This window comes from Lissotriton helveticus, chromosome 5_1 (genome assembly GCF_964261635.1).
Source record: "Lissotriton helveticus chromosome 5_1, aLisHel1.1, whole genome shotgun sequence".
NCBI lineage: Eukaryota > Metazoa > Chordata > Amphibia > Caudata > Salamandridae > Lissotriton > Lissotriton helveticus.
Window position 1 is genome coordinate 1524627130 of NC_136065.1, and position 20414 is coordinate 1524647543.

A 20414-nucleotide genomic window follows, 5' to 3' on the forward strand; every position below is an offset into this window, starting at 1 on the left:
AGTAAAGACTTTCATCGAAAATAATACATAAAGGTTTTTCACCACAAATTGGAAACAAGCAGCCCTCCGCCCATACACACCCTCACACAACGCTGCATCACTGTCACTAACCTGTCCAACGGTGCTGGGTGGGATGGGAGAGGCGCTCACCCCCGGCTACGAACATCCAACAGCCCGGCCCAGCTACAAACAGCAACAAAGCCTTCGCCACCCCAGTGCACGCCACATGGAGCTCTGGATTGGCCTCACGTTACAGGGACAGAGTGTGAGCCAACATAGGCAGCGGGAGGGGAGGGGAGGAGAACAGTGCGCCTGACCCAGCCGGTGCCGTGAACATGCACATCACCTGTCCGGGCGCGTGCACTGCTCCTGTCCCCATTCTGACGACAATAGGTCTTGCCACGGCGAGCAACGCATGCACTGCGTCACTAGGCGAGACCTAAAAAGGGGAGGGGGCTGCATGGCCCTCATCCACAAGCCTTATTAGCCCTGGGAGCACCATCTCCCAGGGCTTTTTTGGGGGAGGTAGGCCGCGGGGAGCCCACACCGGAGCTGAAACTTACAAAAAAGGGGTGGGGTGCCAAGCAGCAGGCCCCTCCCTGAGCCTCACTAGGCCCGGGGACAGCATTCCCCATGGCCATATGCTTTTTAATGGGGAGGGAGGTCACATGGCCTTAAAAAAGGAAGATTTGGGCACGGTCAGAGTTTTACAACTGCACCCATAGGCTGCAATGTCAGGCCTGAAAAAATTTAAGAAGGGCAACTTACGTAGGTGGCTACCAGTAGCATTTAGTTGACTGGTCTTGACCGGTGCTGGGTACATGTGGTACCACTTTAGAAGTGACTTACAACTAAATTAAATATGCCAATTGGGCATGAGCCAATTCTACCATGTTTAGGAAAGAAAGCAAACGCACTTTAGGACTAGTTAGCACCTGTAAAGTGCTACAAGCCATTAAAAATGGGTACAGAAAACTTGATGGTGCAGGCAAACAGTTTGAGGGTGATCCTGCAGAGTGGGCCAAGTCCTACATCTCTCATCTATCATCCTGTTAAACCTTACATATTCCTTTGGTTAACTCTGCAAGTTATGGCTATTTGCTTAAAAAAAAGTACCTACCTGAGGTGCTTTAAATCCATCAGTAAGAAGATGCCTCCAATATCTCTTTCTTCTAAACCCTAAATCCTTCACTGCAGAAAAACTCAATGGCTAACTCATGATTGGAAAGCTTTCATCATTTCCAGCATTTCCTACAAATGGACCACTATTTTACATTAAGCATCCATTAGGATTTCCCAAGGACCAGTAGCAACTATGACAATTAATGATTGTGGGCATTCAGATGTTTCATTCATGAAGGCTTCTGGAAAAGCGTAACAATTTACTTGTAGAAAATACACTAACTTAGGCTGTAAGGGGAATAGCTGGCCAGTATCTCTCATTGGGAGATGTTCAGTGGGAACTTTTATTAGCAGGCATAGAGATTGGCCATATTGATTAATTATTTTTTGACGTTAGAGCCTCACCTTGGTTCTCAGCAGTCCTCTGTACAAAATGTCTGCAAGCTCACCATATCTTTATAAATTGTCTGTGGCCACCTGCTCAGAAAATACAGCCATTAACTTGCTTTGCCACACAGACTTGGTTGGTTTGCAAAAGTCTTATACCATCTGCCTATGGAAGTTTCTGGGTGTGTTTCTTTAAGTAAGCAGCTAATGAACTTCTGCAACATCACATCTTCAATTGAGCTGTTGAGCTGAAGCCATATTCTAAAATTCCCCTTTGCCACATTTACCCTCTAATACGAAAGGAAGATGCAGTCTTAAAAGCCTACTTTGAAAAGAATTTGGCAAAAGAATTTTAATTAGTATTTTGCACAGGGGAGCCCCTTGTCTTTAGTCTCAAACTCGATGACGAGTATCGCCCATGCGTGCACTACAAAGAACTCAATGAAGTTACAATTAGAAACGCACATCCACTTCAAATATTCTCCAAGTTGAATCACGCTGCATATAATCTTGTAAGAATCAAAGAAGGAGATGAAATGAATACCGTGTTTAATAGAAAGTACAGCTACTATGAATATCTGACCAAGCCCTTCGGCTGGTTAAATGCTCCAGTATCTTTTCAACATTTCATCAACGACGTTTTTGAAGACATATTGGACTCTTTTGTATGTATTTGGATAACATTCTCATTATGTTAAGAGAGCAACACAGGAACACATGAGTGAAGTTCTGATTAGACTAGGGAAACATTCTTGCTACGCCAAGGGTGAGATATGTATCTTTGAAGCTCAAAAACTTTCCTTTATAGGTTTTATCATCCCAGACCAAGGTGTTCTAGTGAACCCAATTAAGGTGATAGAAGGTGACGTGTGCCTACCAGTGTAAAACAGATTCAGAAGTTCTTTAAATTCACTAAGTTCTATAGGAATTTTATTGACAACTTCTCCCAGATCGTGAAACCCATTACAGAATTGACTAGGGCAGATAAATATTTTTTATGCAGGAACAAGAAGAATCTTTCAGGAATTGAAAGGGGAGCTTCATATGCACCCTAATCCTGAAGCACGTTAATTGTACCATAAATGTTTGTTCAGATGCATCATATATTGCCAGTGGTGTCATTCTTTCTCAAGGGCCTCTGGACACATTCTGTAAGTAGCTTACTATGCACAGTTTTTAATAGACTTGGAGAAGAACTATAAAAACAGCTGTGAATCGATAGCCATAAGGAAGCTTTGTCCCAATGATTCTACTATTTGGAGGGTTTTGAATTTCCGGTTAAATTTTGGACCAATCAAAAGAATCTCAGTTTTTTTTAACGGTTCAAAAAATTCTGGATCCCTAGTCTAAAGGTGAAATCTCAGTTTAGGGCCTTCTCTCCCGAGTCATGAGAGACCAGGATGAAGTAGATCAAGGATCCTTGTTGAATGAAGACCCATCACGAAGAAGGAAATAGAAGCGATATTTACTTCTTGAGCAAAATATGTATATATAAGTGACAAATGCAAAAGATCGTGGTGTGATTATGCCAAAGTAACTCTTGTGCTTGACATCCTGGGGTAGAAAAGACCTATTTATAATAAGTTGTTCAGTGCTCCATTAGGAGGAGTATATATATAGAAATTAAAGTATTGTATCAAAATGCAAATTTACATGCACATGTTTGATCATAGTACAATTTATGATACAAGAATGCTATATCTTGTACAATAAATGAAAGGCAAATGAGGCTCTCTAGGCTTACCTCGTTTTCTTTAGGAATGTTTCTAATTCAAATGAAATATCTAGTATTTGTACTTTTGTGGTGATTGTGACACATTTGAATAAGTCTTAGTGAAACATGCATACATTTTTAATATGACAATCGGATATTATGGTTAGTCATATTCAGAACTCCCTTTGAATTTCAATTCGTCCTCAATTGTTCTCTTTATATGACAAGTCAAAGTGCTGAAGAAGCAGCAGAATGGAGCAACATATGTGTCTTTGATCAGTTATTTTTGTATTGTTCGACTCCTTTTCTCAGATTATCTCTTTGCATATGCTCTGCTTCCTTGCGCTTTGTATTCTTCATGTCCTGGCACAGAGAAATAGGGTTTCAAAGGACTTTAGAAATCAAATTGTAATTGGAAAGAAATACAACCAACAGGGGAAACGATACACTATTTATTTAGATTGAGTAATAAAGTAATCGGCATATAAATGTACTTGTTGTTACAAAATCTTTATTTCAAAATATGCTTTCCGTAATGATGCGTTGAATATTGGAAGCCAGTGGGTTAATGTCTCAGAGCATTTTGCATGATTGCGCAGGGTAAGAATACTGAGGTAACCTGTGTTTTTGTATTAATAACAAATTGTTTTTTTATAGGCTTGAACAAAGAGACACTGTGCACAAATATATAGACAGTGCTATCATTTGTGCACAGCAATACCAAAGGGGATGATGGACGGAGTGTTTGAGCAAATCAAACACTCACCCCCAGTCAACTGATCTGGGTTTAATCCATCACCATTCTTTAGCTCACTCCACCACCCCAGTCAGACATGGCCATATGCACATCAGTCTGACCCTGTGCCTCATGGGAATGGTCCAGATCGAACTGCCAAGCCATGTCTTCCCTGGACCGGAAACAAGCATCCGGGGACCAGTTTTGGATACATAATCCTCATCCGCCAGGCTATCTTGAATCCAGTGGCAGAGTGAGCAAGGGACCCACGTCTGGGCATACCCTACCAACTTAGGGCGAACAAAGCGATACCAAAGGGGTTGATAGACTGAGCGCTTGAGCAAATCAAACACTCACCCCCAGTCAACTGATCAGGCTTTAATCCATCACCATTCTTTAGCTCACTCCACGACCCCAGTTCAGACATGGCCATATGCAAATCAGTCTGACCCTGTGCCTCATGGGAACAGTCCAGCCCATACTACCAAGCCATGTCTTCCCTGGACCGGAAACAAGCATCCTGGGACCGGTTTCGGATTCATAATTCTCATCAGCCAGACTATCTTGAATCCAGTGGTAGAGTGAACAAGGGACCCACGTCTGGGCATACCCTGCCAATTTAGAGCGAACAAAGCAATACCAAAGGGGATGATGGACGGAGCGTTTGAGAAAATCAAACACTCACCACTAGTCAACTGATCTGGTTTTAATCCATCACCATTCTTTAGCTCACTCCACCACCCCAGTTCAGACATGGCCATATGCAAATCAGTCTGACCCTGTGCCTCATGGGAACAGTCCAGGCCATACTACCAAGCCATGTCTTCCCTGGACCAGAAACAAGCATCCTGGGACCAGTTTCGGATTCATAATTCTCATCAGCCAGACTATCTTGAATGCAGTGGTAGAGTGAACAAGGGACCCACGTCTGGGCATACCCTGCCAATTTAGGGCGAACAAAGCGATACCAACGGGGATGATGGATGGAGCGTTTGAGAAAATCAAACACTCACCACCAGTCAACTGATCTGGGTTTAATCCATCACCAATCTTTAGCTCACTCCACCACCCCAGCTCAGACATGGCCTTATGTAAATCAGTCTGACCCTGTGCCTCATGGGAACAGTGCAGCCCGAACTGCCAAGCCATGTCTTCCCTGGACAGGAAAAAAGCATTCTGGGACCTTTTTCAGATTCATAATCCTCATCAGCCAGGCTATCTTGAATCCAGTGGTAGAGTGAGCAAGGGACCCACGTCTGGGCATACCCTGCCAACTTAGGGCGAACAAAGTCATACCAAAGGGGATGATGGACGGAGCGTTTGAGCAAATCAAACACTCACCCCCAGTCAACTGATCTGGTTTTAATCCATCACCATTCTTTAGCTCACTCCCCCACCCCAGTTCAGACATGGCCATATGCAAATCAGTCTGACCCTGTGCCTCATGGGAACAGTCCAAAACACACAAGATGACGGACGGAATGTTGCACAATGGCAAAACATTCACCCCCAGTCACAGATCTGGGTTTAATCCATTGTTATTTTGCTCACCAAGCCACCCCAGTTCAGATATGGCCATATGCAAATCAATCTTGACCCTGTGCCTCATGGGAACAGTCCAGCCCGAACTGCCAAGCCATGTCTTCCCTGGACCGGAATCAAGCATCCTAGGACCGGTTTCAGGCTATCAGCCATCTTCAGCCAGGATAGCTTGACTCCAGTGGCTTAGTGAGCACGGGACCCTCATCTGGGCATAGTCTTCCCACATAGGGTGAACAGCAAAACACACAAGATGATGGACGGAATGTTGCACAATGGCAAAACATTCACCCTCAGTCACAAATCTGGGTTTAATCCATCGTTATTTTGCTCACGAAGTCACCCCAGTTCAGACATGGCCATATGCAAATGGCCATGTCTGAACTGGGGTGACTTGGTGAGCAAAATAACGATGGATTAAACCCAGATCTGTGACTGGGGGTGAAATGTTTGCCATTGTGCAACATTCCGTCCATCATCTTGTTTATTTATTTATTTATTTATTTATTTATTTATAGTGTTTTATATAGCACGAACAAGACCCGTGGGTATCAGAGCGCTTAACATAAAAAATATTACAGATTGACATTATAGTAGCAATTATAACAACAAAACAGATATGAGGTAGAAGGCGATATGCTATAAGGGGTGATTAGATAAATATATTCCTAACGCCTGTGCAATTAGCATTAAAAGGTGCATAAAGCTTAGCTTGTGTCATAGTCATATAGTCAAGCTCGGTGAGGTAGGGTTACATGGCATTATCAATACAATTACATGAGTAATTAGCATTAAGAGTTGAATAGGTTTAGCTTGTAGTAAGGATCATATAGATAAACAAAGTGAGGTAGAGGTTATATGGTTTTGGCTGTGAGATACAGTATATAAGATCACATATATATGAGGTAGCAGTAGAGTGTACAGCCGAGGCTTGAACGGGAATCAGTCATTTGTCAGATATTGATCTTCAAATTATTCCTGATGAGTACAACCCTCTTTTGGCGTAAATGTTCATACCAATAATCTGTAGGCTTCTCTATGTAAGGTATATACTCATCATGTGGCTCTTCAGTTCCCGTTTGAATGTTACAGTATTTTGAATCTTCCTGATGTTAGGAGGGAGTGAATTCCAGACTCTGGGGGCGGCTCCGGAGAATGCTCGGTCATAGGTCTTTTTCTTCCGGAAGAAGGCCGGCCGCAATAGCAACTCTTTCGCGCTTCTAGTTGGTCTGTTACCTCCCGATAGCTTAATTTTCTTGGCTACATATCTAGGCGTGTTGTAGTGAACCGCTTTGTGGGTAATGCAGGCCATCTTCATTTTAATTCTGGCCTCGTAAGGTAGCCAGTTTAGTGCTTTCAGGTGGGGAGATATGTGATCGAATTTCTTCGTTCCCGTGATGAGTCTTGCCGCTGCGTTGAGACAGGCTTTTAGTGGTGCTGTGGATGTTTTCGGTAGGCCAGCTAACGTGGTGCACCCATATTCGATCCTCGAGATAACTAGCGATTGGATAGCCAGTTTTAGATCCGCCTCAGAGATAAAGGGTTTCAGCTTTCTTAAATAGTTCAAGTGGAAACGGGCGCTCTTGGCCATTGAGTTAATGTGGTATTTCATGTCGAGGTTCTCATCTAACGTAATTCCTAGTGATTTAGCTGAGTTAACTAGGGTCGGAGTACAGTTTAGCGCAGTCACCAGTTTAGCCCATTCCTTTACCTCTGGTTGGCTCCTTGTCGGTGAAATTAGCAGGAATTCTGTTTTATGGGCATTAAGTTTCAGATGATTAGTTGTTAACCATTGCAACGCTCTTTTTAGTGTCTCATTCATTAGGTCAATGTCATCAAGGCAGGCGATCTTTATATATATTTGCGTGTCGTCTGCATACATGTGATAGGATATCTGTGATTTTCGAAGAATCTCCGTGAGAGGTTCTACATACAAGTTGAATAGATCTGGGGATAACGTTGAACCTTGCGGGACCCCGATTGCGTTAGGGCATGGGGAAGAGATTGCTTGGTTGACCAGGAATAGTTGAGTCCTGTTCTGTAGGAAAGAATTGAGCCATTTCAGCACGTTTCCGGACAAACCCATCCTGTCTTGTAGCCCGGTCATTAGTACCTCGTGATTTACCGTGTCAAATGCTGAAGACAAGTCTAGAAGGATCAGTAGGCATGCATGATTTTGGTCTAAGGCTTGTAAGGCGTCATCAACAATATGCAGGATCGCAGTTTCAGTACTATGCCCTGTTCTGAATCCTGATTGGCAGTCATCTAGTAATGAGAACTTGGCGATGTGTTGACTCAGTTGGCCCTGTACGCATTTCTCAATAAGTTTGGCCAGTAAAGGGATGTTGGTCACTGGTCGATAGTTGTTCGGGTATGTTGCATCCGCTGTCGGTTTTTTGATGATGGGCACTACCTGCCCAGTTTTTAGGCAGTCAGGGAGGGTCCCTTGTGCAAGTGAAGCATTTATTATCTCGGTCCAGATCGGAACTAGGGGAGGGGGGCCTTTAGTGGCATTTCGTGCGAGAAGCGGAAAAAAGAGAGGCTGGGCCAGTGCACAGGGAAGTGGGAGGGGCAGCCAACAGGAAATACGAGGAGGTAGGGTAGGCTTGTATTGCGTCACCTAGGTGCGCAGGCTGCCCACCACCCCCAGGGAAAAGGATAAGAGCCCTGAACACGAGGGAGAAGCCCTCTTTGTCCTCTTGCCTCGGGCGCCGCGGGTCGCAGCTAGAAGCAAGTTGCCCACCCACCCATCCCTGTTTTTAAAGGTAGGATTGCCGGGGTCCCGGGCAAGAAAATGGCGGGGACTCCTTTTTGGCAGGGACTAGCCCATCCTGGAACAGGGAGGGCAGTCAATGGGGCTCTGGGCTGGCGGGAGAGAGGGCCGTCCTGCTGGTGGTCCTGGACTCTCCGGCCCTACCCGAGATGCCGGTGTCGGCGGGGTCCCGGGCAAGAAAAATGGTGGGGACTCCTTTTTGGCAGGGACTGGCTCATCCTGGAACAGGGAGGGCAGTTAATGGGGCTCCGGGCTGGCGGGAGAGGGGGCCGTCCTGCTGGTGGTCCTGGACTCTCCGGCCCTACCCGAGATGCCGGTGCTTGGAAGAAGCAATCTGGTGAAAGCGGGTTGAAAACTGGTGCGCAAGGAAAGGCGCAAAGCAGTACCAGGTGGCCGAGTCTAGGGGCTAGACGATGGGTAGTTACCTGGAATGGAAGTGAAGCAATGGAGATGGGTTGTGGCCTGCTGGTACATCCCACATCCAAGGTGGCTCTGGAGATCATGGATTGTAAAGTCAATTGTAACCTGTGGTGCAAATGAATACTGCACAAACCAATGTTTATCAATGTATGTTGGATTGGTTTAATAAAGTTGGTCTAATGTTGACAATGCATCAACAAATAAAGAGGGCGTTATCTGAGAATTAATAAAGACTACGCAGTGAAGTGCTGTTCACCCTAAGTGGGAAGGGTATGCCCAGACGTGGGTCCCGTGCTCACTACGCCACTGGAGTCAAGCTATCCTGGCTGAAGACGGATGATAGCCAGGAACCAGTCCTAGGATGCTTGATTCCGGTCCAGGGAAGAAATGGCTTGGCAGTTTGGGCTGGACTGTTCCCATGAGGCACAGGGTCAAGACTGATTTGCATATGGCCATGTCTGAACTAAGGTGGCTTAGGGCCCGATGTAGGTCGGTCGGTAACGGCCGAAAATCGGTATTTTCGGACGTTACCGACCGGTATTTGAGCTTTGGTATGTAGGGACACATATTTTACAGAATCGGTAAATTTACCGATCGGTAAATTTACCGATTCTGTAAAATACCGAATCGGTATTTCTACCGATTAGGTAAATTTGGTATGTAGGTGGGACTCTTCAGAGTCCCACAAGCCTTACCGATTCGGTATTTTAGCATCAAATTCAATTTGATGTTAAAATACCGATTCAGGTGTGCATGCACATGTGTGCATGCACACCTGTGTCATATGACAGGCAGAACTGCCCTTAGGGCAGGTATGCCTGCCACATGGCCCCCGAACCTTTTTTGGGGGTGCTAGAGGGTGTCAAAGTGACCCCCTGCACCCTTGTCAAAAATCGGTATTTACCGATTCGGTAAATACCGACCGGTAATGCCCCATTCATTCCTATGGGCTTCAAAGCCCATAGGAATGAATGGAGCATTACCGGTCGGTATTTACCGAATCGGTAAATACAGAATTTTACCGATTCGGTAAAAAAAACATCTGGATGGACCTACATGTCCACCCTTCATACTTACCGATTCTTAATTACCGAATCGGTAAAATTCGGTAATTAAAAATCGGTAAATGATTCCTACCTACATCGGGCCCTAAGTGAGCAAAATAACGATGGATTAAACCCAGATCTGTAACTAGGGGTGAATGTTTTGCCATTGGGCAACATTCCGTCCATCAACTGTATTTTTCATGGGAACACTCCAGCCGAACTGCCAAGTCATGTCTTCCCTGGACCGGAAACAAGCATCATTGGACCGGTTTCGCATTCATAATCCTCATCAGCCAGGCTATCTTGAATCCAGTGGTAAAGTGAGCAAGGGACTCACATCTGTGCATACCCTGCCAACTTAGGGCAAACAAAGCGATACCAAAGGGGATGATGGAAGGAGCATTTGAGCAAATAAAAACACTCACCCTCAGTCAACTGATCTGGGTTTAATCCATCACCATTCTTTAGCTCACTCCACCACCCCAGTTCAGACATTGCTTTTTGCAAATCAGTCTGACCCTGTGCCTCATGGGAACAGTCCAGCCCGAACTGCCAAGCCATGTCTTTCGTGGACCAGAAACAAGCATCCTGGGACCGGTTTTGGATTTTTAATGCTCATCAGCCAGGCTATCTTGAATCCAGTAGTAGAGTGAGCAAGGGACCCGCGCCTAGGCATACCCTGCCAACTTAGGGTGAACAAAGTGTGCCTAAGGGTATAAAGGACGGAGCGTTTGAGAAAATCAAACACTCACCCCCAGTCAACTGGTCTGGGTTTAATCCATCACCATTCTTTCGCTCACTCCACCATCCCAGTTCAGACATGGCCATATGCAAATCAGTCTGACCCTGTGCCTCATGGGAACAGTCCAGCCCGAACTGCCAAGCCATGTCTTCCCTGGACCGGAAACAAGCATCCTGGGACCGGTTTCGGCTTCATAATCCTCATTAGCCAGGCTATCTTGAATCAAGTGGTAGAGTGAGCAAGGGACCCACCTCTGGGCATACCCTGCCAACTTAGGGCGAACAAAGTGATACCAAAGGGGATGATGCACGTAGCGTTTGAGCAAATCAAACACTCACCCCCCAGTCAACTGATCTGGGTTTAATCCATCACCATTCTTTAGCTCACTCCACCACCCCAGTTCAGACATGGCCATATGCAAATAGGTCTGACCCTCTGCTTCCTTGCGCTTTGTATTCTTCATGTACTGGCACAGAGAAATATGGTTTCAAAGGACTTCAGAAATCAAATAGTAATTGGGAAGACATGAAACCAACAGGGGAAACAACACACTATTTATTTAGATCGAGTAATAAAATAATCTGCATATACATGTACTTGTTTTTACTAAATCTTTATTTCAAAATATTCTTTCCGTAATGGTGCTTTGAATTGGTAGCCAGTGGGTTAATGTCTCAGAGCATTTTGCATGATTGAGCAGGGTAAAAATACTGACGTAACCTGTGTTTTTGTATTAAGAACAATGTGTTTGTTTGGAAGGCTTGAACAAAGAGACTGTGTGCACAAATATATAGACAGTGCTATCATTTGTGCACAGAACAAGGAAACCCATCAAAGACAGTCAGGGTGTTCAGAGATGTTTTAAGGAATTGGCTAAATGGGCAATTGCACCTTTCAAGAAGACCACTGTGAAAGCGAAATTTCTCTCCATCTCAAGTCTGTAAATTTCTCCATCTCAACATTTAATGTATTATTCAAAATTGTTTGGCATCATTGATCTTGAATTAGCAGAAAATGTGTAATAAAAAGCAAAGCTGTACCGGACTGGGGCCCGAAAATTACGTCTTTACCAAGAACTCCAAAATACTTAAAGTGACTCTGAGGATTTTAGAGCCATTACCTGCCACACACAGCCTGAGACCAGAATACCAATGAACTTTATCGCTGTACTTCCAGACTCTCAACGCTGGACCATTTAATCGGTTGTTATTGATTATTTTTTATTCAAACTTAGCACATTTAGACCCACAGCCACAGAACTAACAAAAGGTTTTCTGAAGAAGATAGATTACATGGATATCCTGAGATTATTATAACAGATATATTACCTCAATCTCTGTTTTTGGAATACCCTGTTACAACAGCTAAGAATAGTTAATTTCAAGTCAATAAGGACCCACTTTCAGACTGTTAGTCAGACCAAAATTTTAATCACACACAAAAACAGTAACTATGCTGTTTTATTTCTGGCCATCAAGAAGACTGGATTATGTGGTATCCTTTAGCGGAATTCACACATAGCAATATGTTGCACAGTTCGTCATTATTAGGTCACCTACAGAATCACTCGCATTCAAAACTCTCCCCCATTTTTCCCAACAGTGAGCAGGGCTCCCAAGCTTAATCCAAGCATATCCATGCATAAGTGTATGTAGTGTGGAGGCTTGGGGATTACCATTAGAATACAGGTGCTTGTTCCATTTAGAACAGGTCCTCACTGCACTGTGAGACCAAAATGCTCCCAGGATTGGACAAGCATAATAATTAAAAGGAAACCCCTCAATTCAGGAACACATAAGTGATATAAATCAGTCAATCAATCAGGGAATTGTGAAGCGTCCTACTCACCTGTTAGGGCCTCAAGGCGCTGGGGATAAACAACAAAGGAAGTTATTCATATGCAAATGGTTGATGCAAAGCCCATTCTAGGTATATGGAATGTATTGAAGACAATAGATCTTACAAGCGAAGCCAAAGCTGTTTGTAGCTGAGACCTTATAAAAGCACACAGTGAAATAAATAACAGTACTGTATGTTTATGATTCAGGTATTTAGGAAGCACAGTAACAACAACACATCTATTGTCAATTGATGACTGGTAGATGTGCTTTTAACAAAGTTACAGAATACCCTTCATAGCTGTAGAGATATCGGGCAGGCACGCTGCAGCAAGGTTGACCTTTTATGTGTGTCTTCTTTTGCAGATACGTCGGAATAAGCTGGATGCAACTCGCTGACACCATGTCTGCTCTGTGTGCTCTGACACTGTTTACTGTGATCTGTGGAGCAGGTGAGTCAAAAACAGCTAGCAGTCTGGACTAGATGAGGGAAAAGATGCACATGACAGGCTTTGCGCTCCCCATTTTTTAGGTGCACAGTTGAAAGGCACTGAAATACTTTTTCTCTGTAATTGTATGGATGAAAGTTTTAAAATTATGGGGGCAGACGCCTTGGTAACATGTGTGAGCCAAGCATGACCATGGCTGGTATTGCTAAGGGACAAGTCTCAGTGAACCCTTCCCACACATGTGGCATGTCTGCATTTTCTCAATATATGCCTGCGGTTCCCGATGCTTCCTTACAGTTATGTGTTTGCAATACTAAACGCTCCTTACTAAAATGAAGCTTGTACCACTTTGGCACATAGATAACTCAGGTGTAGAAATCATTAAACTTGAAGGCTTTTTTTAACAAAATACAATTATTTCCACTAGGCCACACCACCTCCTCAAAAACGCACCTTCGCAGCTAGAAAAGACAGTCTTCACCAGGGCTTCTCTAGTCTAAGAGTCTTAAGAGTTTGGCAGTGCGGAAGCGAGACCGGCCACACCGACAAACCCATGTACATATTGCCCACCAGATTAGGAGTATTCTCATTTCAGGTAGGTGGTTCTTTGGCGTTCCCAGGGCAGCCCGACTGGCTTGGTCATATTGGGACAGTCGGTAGACCGTCACCACTACGTCCCAATGAGTCTGGCAGTCAATGGACTGCCAGACACGAAATAAAGCCCTAAGTACCGGAAACATCAGTAACTTGAGAGCATGGATTCCCATAGACATTAAATAAATCGCTTTTGGTTAGATATGTCCCTATAACATCACATTCAGATGTACAAGCAAGGGGTGATATAAAGCATCTAAGGACTTTTAAATAGGCCTGGACTTCATCTTGGAGAATAGAGGTAAGCATCTTCCAGTCATAGACAGTGGAAGTCACCATGCTCCCAGTTTTATTCAGAATCCTTGTAATATCTGCCATTAGAAGCAGATGTGGCCTGGCCCTATGTTTCTTAGAACTATGAAAGTGTGAAATCATTTGATTAATGACATAGATACAACTTTTGACACATTTGTCTGGGTCAAATGCCTACTCTTCGTCAGGTCAAGGTTAAATAAGAAAAACTACAGACATTTAGCCAAAATAGTGTAGTCGAAATTAACTTCCTTTTACCTTATATTTTCATAAGGAAACGTCTAGGAGGCACACCTTGATGCACATACTATATATCAGAAATTCCTCAAATTATGTCTGAAACTCTGATTTCTGATAAGATATGCTTCTCTTCGGGTTGCAGAGAAAAAAGTGTCAGTTTCCTGTTAAATGTTTGTTTGTTGTTAGCATGTAGAGATTGAGATCGGTAGGATTATTTTTATTTGCTATTGGAGTAAGTTTATATTTTTAAATAATTTACTTATACTTTCTTTGTTCTATCTTTTTTCTGGTTTGTTATTTATTTTTGCACTTGTAGGGTTTTTCTAGGAAGTACATGTAATGAGTTAGAAGTTGGACAGTGTTTTTATTAATTATTGCCTATTTTACATGTATACATTTATTTTAGAAATAAGTTTTAGTTTAAATATAAGTTTTACTTACATGGTTAGCTAAATGTGCAAATGTAGATATTTTTTCTTTAAGGGTCTGATTGAAGAATCTGACAGAGTTTCCTCATCTTGCAGCGTTTATTTGTTTTTGACATATTTAGTTGATACAATTAGTGTGTCTTTTACATTGTTGATTTAATTGTTTCTCTGATTGTATTGGTTAAGGTTGTTTATGGCTTGCTTTTATTTGTCAGTTTAGTTTAAGATTGTTTTTTGTCAGTTATGGTTATATATACAATGTTTGATATATAGTTGGATAGTTTTGAATTTAATTGTATGTGTGTATGTGGCTAAATATATGTGTATATATATATATATATATATATATATATTTCCCCAATAGGAATTAAATTATCATATTCCAGCATGTAAACGTAACAGTACTTAAACTATTAGCATAAGTTTCACTAAATCAATTTGTTTACATTGCGATATTTTGCACATTCCACTAGGAACAAATACTTTTTAGAAAATTTGATTTTTAATTAGGTTTTTAAGTATGAAAGAAATTACTTTTAACTTATGATCAATTATTTGCACTATGTCCATGGTTTACATCTGCGATATTTTGCACATTTATATAGTGCTGCTAAATAGTTCTTAGATCCTTTGTACATTATTGATTTAAATTGTTGGATGAAATATGTATATATCTGCATTCAGGCAGGTATCAATTGCCACCAATGAATTTATTCATGAATATGTTCTTTGCATCCGATGTGGTATACTATAACATTAATCAAAATGACTGATAACTTTACATTGTTTTCTATTAATGAATATTATTGTAGTCGTTATTGTGTGATTCAGTATTTGTGACATATTATATGTTAATTTAAAGGTGGGAATATTTTTGTTTCCGAAATTTGTGTTTTCGATATAAGTAAACATTGATATTTTTAGGCGTCGCAACATAATGTAATGAAATACGGTATCAAACCAGGCACTTCAATCGAGCAGAATCAGAGCCGATGATCTGCCCTCATCTAACACAGCGCGCAAGGCGTCATTAACCACCAACAGTGCAGATTCAGTACTATGTAGGGGTCTAAAGTCATAATGAAAGGAATCCAAAACAAGTTTTGACACCAGAAAGGTAGTTAGAATAGCATTAATGTGAGATTCTGTGATTTTAGAAGGAAAAGTTAGCAGAGAGATGGGCCAAAAATGTTCTGCTTTGGAAGTATCGAGAGCAGGTTTTTTTAATAGTGGAATGACTTTGGCATGTTTTCACACAGCTGGTACTGAAGCTAAAGTCAGTGATAAATGTATCAATTCCAGGCATGCGGGGGAAAGACAGTCTTAAAACTTCAGAAACATGGCAGGCCGGAGGAGATCATCAGGGGCACCTGATTTTACTTTGTTAAATAGAGTTTGAGCTCTTCAAAGGACAACAAGGAAAATGAATGTAAGAATGATGGGGATGGCTGATAGGTGCCTCTAAATTAGATGCCCTGGTATCTGAGTTAAAGTTAGCGTAGATAAGTTCTACCTTTTTAGTACAATACTGAGCCAGATACTCACACTGAGTCTTAGAGGTAATGAGAGGCTCTGCCACCAGTGTGGGTTTCACAAGGTCCTTCAGTAGAGAAAAAATAGTTTTCACATGGTTGCTACAATTTTTTCTTTTGTTAGCAAAATGTTCGGCCCTTGACTTCTGAATCAATTTACGATACTCTTTGATGGTCACTCTGTATTGTGTTTTAGAAGCAGGCTCATAGGTGTGTCTCCAGGCACGTTCTAAGACCTACATTTTATTTTGCTAAGTCCAAGGTCTCATTCAACCAAGGGTTGGCCTGTGTTCTTTTATTGTGGATTGGTAAAGCAGGAATGCATGTCAAGAACATGTGTGAGCCAATTAGAGAAGATGCTATTAGCTGCCTCCATATTAGGGGGTAGTTGTGTGAGAAGGAGATTGCAGAATTTATCGGAGTCGAGGTTATGCCAAAGGCACTTAAAAGTGATTATACGATCAGTGGGTAGTTTGGGACCATTAAGAGCACATCGACCTCGAAATAAAAAAATGGTCAGACCAAGTCAGAGGAAGAGGGGTTTGGATCTTTAGGGCAGAGATGTTTGAAAAGACAGGATCAAGAAGGTGCCAAGCTAGATGCGTAGCACTAGGGACATATAGCATAATCTGGATGCTGCAAGATCACCTATAAAAGATTGGTGATATCAGCATCTCAATATGTGTTTAGGTGAAGGTTGAGGTCTCACACCACATTGAAATTAGCTGTCTTAATTGCCAAGTTGGCAACTGTAGTAATCAGTGCTTCCCTAAATGCTTTATAAGGGCCTTGGAGGGTGGTAGATTAACAGACCAAGGAGGTAAAATTATATTATGTCAGTGATATCTTTTGTTCCAATTCCCCTTTTAAACCATCGCTCTGTGTCAAGAAAATCTCTCTGTTGTGCTAGTATGTTTCCCTCATCCTCTTTTTGTGCGGCAATTGCAATTTTTTACTGCAAATTGCTAAAAGGAGAAACGCATTTGCTAGGGCGCATACTTCAATTACCCACTGGGCATGGCCAATTTTCTTTCTAGATGGATGAAACTGTGTGTCATTTATGAATGCTGCATTGTGTGGATGCTGTGAGATTTCACTACAAGATACTTTTAAATGATTTTCTTCTATGAGAGATGTCTTTGGAAAGAAATGGTCTCATGGGAATATGTGGGAACTGTAAAACTGCAGCCAAGAAGCATTTTCTGCTGAGCGAGTTTCCTGTCTGTTTTACTGAACCTTATGAAAGCATGGTATAACGTCACTGTGAATTTTCATGCAAGATACAAGTGAGCATATTATACTACATTAAGGGCCTTATTCTGAGTTTGGTGTTCTAAGTTGCCCGAACACGGTGACTGCAGCCGCCAAGAGACTGCAGCGTCAGTGGTATACCGACCCCAATATTATGGGTCCACTGCAGTGACCTCAGTGTAGCTGCTGAGATTTTGAGGTAGTGGTGATTTCTTTTCTATATGTATCGATGCCTGTGTGAGCATTTCAATTGCATATTTGTTGGATGCACACAGAAGCATGATACATGTGGTAAAATACCACCTATCCTTTGCCGGAGGCAAGCCCATAGTGGGGAGTACAGACAATGGGTATATGGTACAAACAGAACTTGTGAATCGCTGCAATAAGGGTTGTAATCCTTGGGGTGAAGATGCTGCTGTGAAAGGGGATCTGAAGAAAGGGATCCACATCAAACTCTGGATGAAAGAACAAGAAAGGGAGAGTACGCAACCCACATCCTTTTTTTCCGTAGACTTGAAGCTGGCGGTCAGATCACAGTGATCAGCTCGTGGAAACGGCAACTCGTAATATGGGCAGTGGTGAAACTCCCCTGTACCGCCCTATGGCAGCTACTTTTCCCAGAACGCAAACCCAGCAGTCTGCAGTGTGCTGGTGGTGTCAGCGATCCACCCGCCATCTTTATGTATTTTATTTTATTTATTTATTGATTTGGAACATTTATTGGGCGCATGGCTACCTCCAACCGAGGTGTCCCGGCACTAAGGCTGCAGAAAATGTGCATTGGCTGAGGCGACAAGCTTAGTGCGGTCGAACAGCCAGATCTTCAATGCTTTCCTTAAAGCTGATTCTGGTGCTGTTTTGTAAAGGCATGGCATTCAAGAGCTTCACGGTTCTGACCACAAAAGCTCTGCCGCCTATCCACCCTTACGAAAGTGATAAATAGAGTGCAGAATCAAATGTTTGGACTCTGTTGTGTGGATAGTTTTGTAGTTGGTGTCTCTGATATATAATGCCCAACCCATGGTGTCTCCATATGCCAAGGTGAGTGCCTTAAATTCAATTCTTCTGCTGATGGGCAACAAGTGAAGATTTCGCAAGTGGAGAGAGATGGAATGAAGGAAAGGCACACTGCAGATCAATCTAGCCACATCCTTCTGAACCATTTGTAATCTGTGGGTCAAATATGCTGGGAGACCTAAATAGAGGCTGTTAGAATAGTTCAAGTTAGTTGCAATCAAGGCATGAACTACAATCCGCCTATAGTCCAGCGAGAGAAAGTGGAGGAATTTCCTCAGGTTGCGCAGCTTCTAGAAGCATATGGAGGAAACCTGACTGATCTGGTCTTTGCAGGAGAGAGCATTATTGAATTTGAACCCCAAATTCCTTCCCAACCTCCACAGGAACAGGAGGGGGATTCAGTTATGTTGGCCACCACAGCGTGGAGGGAGGAGGGACCAGTTGGTACAGAAGAGCACCTCGGTTTTCTCAGTGTTCAGTTTTAGGCAGTTTTGAGTCATCCAATCCGAGATGTTGCTCAAGCACCGCCTAAAGATGACAAAAGCAGCTGCTGAATGTTCTTTAAATAAGAAAATCAATTGGGTGTTGTCAGCTTAGGAAATCACTTTCACTCCGAAAGTCTCCAGCAAGAGCGCGAGAGGAGTAAGGTATACAGTGAAGAGTAGAGGGCTCAGAGCCGAGCCCTGAGGGACTCGGCAAACAAGAGGCTTCCGAGTAGAAACAAAGGGGCGCAAATAAACCTGTTGTGTGCAGTTCTCTATGAAAGACCGGAGCCAGGACAGAACCTTACCCCGTACACCCAAATGCTTAAGTCTCTCCAGGAGAATCGGATGGGCCACAGTATCGAAAGCTGTGGATAGGTCGAGCAGCACCAGCATAGCTGCGTTGTCCTGACCAATGGTTATGCGTGCACTCCTCGCAACTTCCAAGAGTGCGGTCTTCGTACTATATCCTGCTCTAAAGCTGAATTGGGAGTCTTGGAAACAATAGTGAGATTCCAAAAATTCAGAGAGTAGACTCTGACTACCTGCTCAAAAATGTTTGCTACTGCCAGTAGCAGAGAGATTGGTCTAAAGTTTTTACGTTCTGCAGGATCAAGATCCGGCTTTTTGAGGATAGCCAGTAAGAATGCTTGTTTCCATGTTTCTGGATGTATACTTGATTGCAGAGAGGAGCTCCAAATTCGGTTTAGGGGGCATTAACAAATGAAATCTGCACAACTTTTAATATGGCGGTCGGACTGCTGAGCTTGCGGCATTCAGACTGTGACCACGAGTACCATGCTCTACAGACTGCCAAACTCATAATAAGGGCGTTAGTGTAACTTTCCTTATTTTGTGACCTTTTACAAAAATAAATTACAATTTTGCCCACATTGATGACACCAATTCCACTATGCCCAACAGACAGTTTGCATAGACGTTATTCAACTTAGGCAGCTCACACCATTCCAATGGAAACAACCTCCAAGTAAAAATATTATCTGCAATGGTAGAAACCCCTTAAATGGGATGGGCCTTCTTCCGCTACTGTGCCTTCACCATAAAATTGGTCGGTCCTGTACCACTTTATTGCTAGATTTGCCCATCCACTAACATTTAAATGAAGTCACTGTTATTTCCACTATACCAAGCTCATCCACTAGACCATGCCCCACCTCTGTCTAATGTCTCCATCAGGATTAAATAGCCTCTCAACTACATCACAGTTTATGGCCTATGCCGAATTCTCTGCTACTAGATCACACCTCCAAAACTTTATCTTAGAGATCACGTCCCTTTCACTAGACCATGGCTGCTTAACTTCTACAAGATCGCTCCACCTCAACTTGAACAAACCTTTCCAGAGCTTACAGTAGGCCACACCCTCAGGATTTTAGAATATCTTATTTGTTAGGCTAAACTTCTTCTGAAAGACAATATCTCCTCTATTATAGCACTTTTTTTTACCTTAAGGAAACCAGAAATGCCATTTCCACTAGACAACACCTCTGCAGGTACAACATACCGTCTTTAAAGAACAATTCCTTCTCTGCTAGCAAACACCTTTTCCTCTACACCACACCACTTAAATCAAAGTACAGCCCTTTTCACTAGACCACAACTCCTCCTCTAAAATATCCCCTCCTAACTATTCTTCCACAACAGCATATTTCAATCCATCAGAGCAAAGCTATTGATGCCATTAGACTTCACCTCGTTCCTCTGTAACACAACTTGTCTCCTTGGAAGTATAAGTTGCAATACTGAGTTACAAAATATCTTCAGCAAA

The 20414-nt window shown here is 42.8% G+C and overlaps 1 protein-coding gene across 23 annotated transcripts in view; it reads left to right on the top strand.

Annotated features, from left to right (window-relative positions):
- LOC144755528 (polymeric immunoglobulin receptor-like) overlaps positions 1–20414 on the top strand; it is a 348962-nt gene that overhangs the window by 153747 nt on the left and 174801 nt on the right. For all 23 annotated transcript variants that reach the window (XM_078644541.1, XM_078644560.1, XM_078644554.1 and 20 more), the window contains one exon: positions 12684–12769. In XM_078644541.1, coding sequence (XP_078500667.1) covers positions 12684–12769 — 86 coding nt within the window. The remainder of the gene's footprint in view (positions 1–12683; positions 12770–20414) is intronic.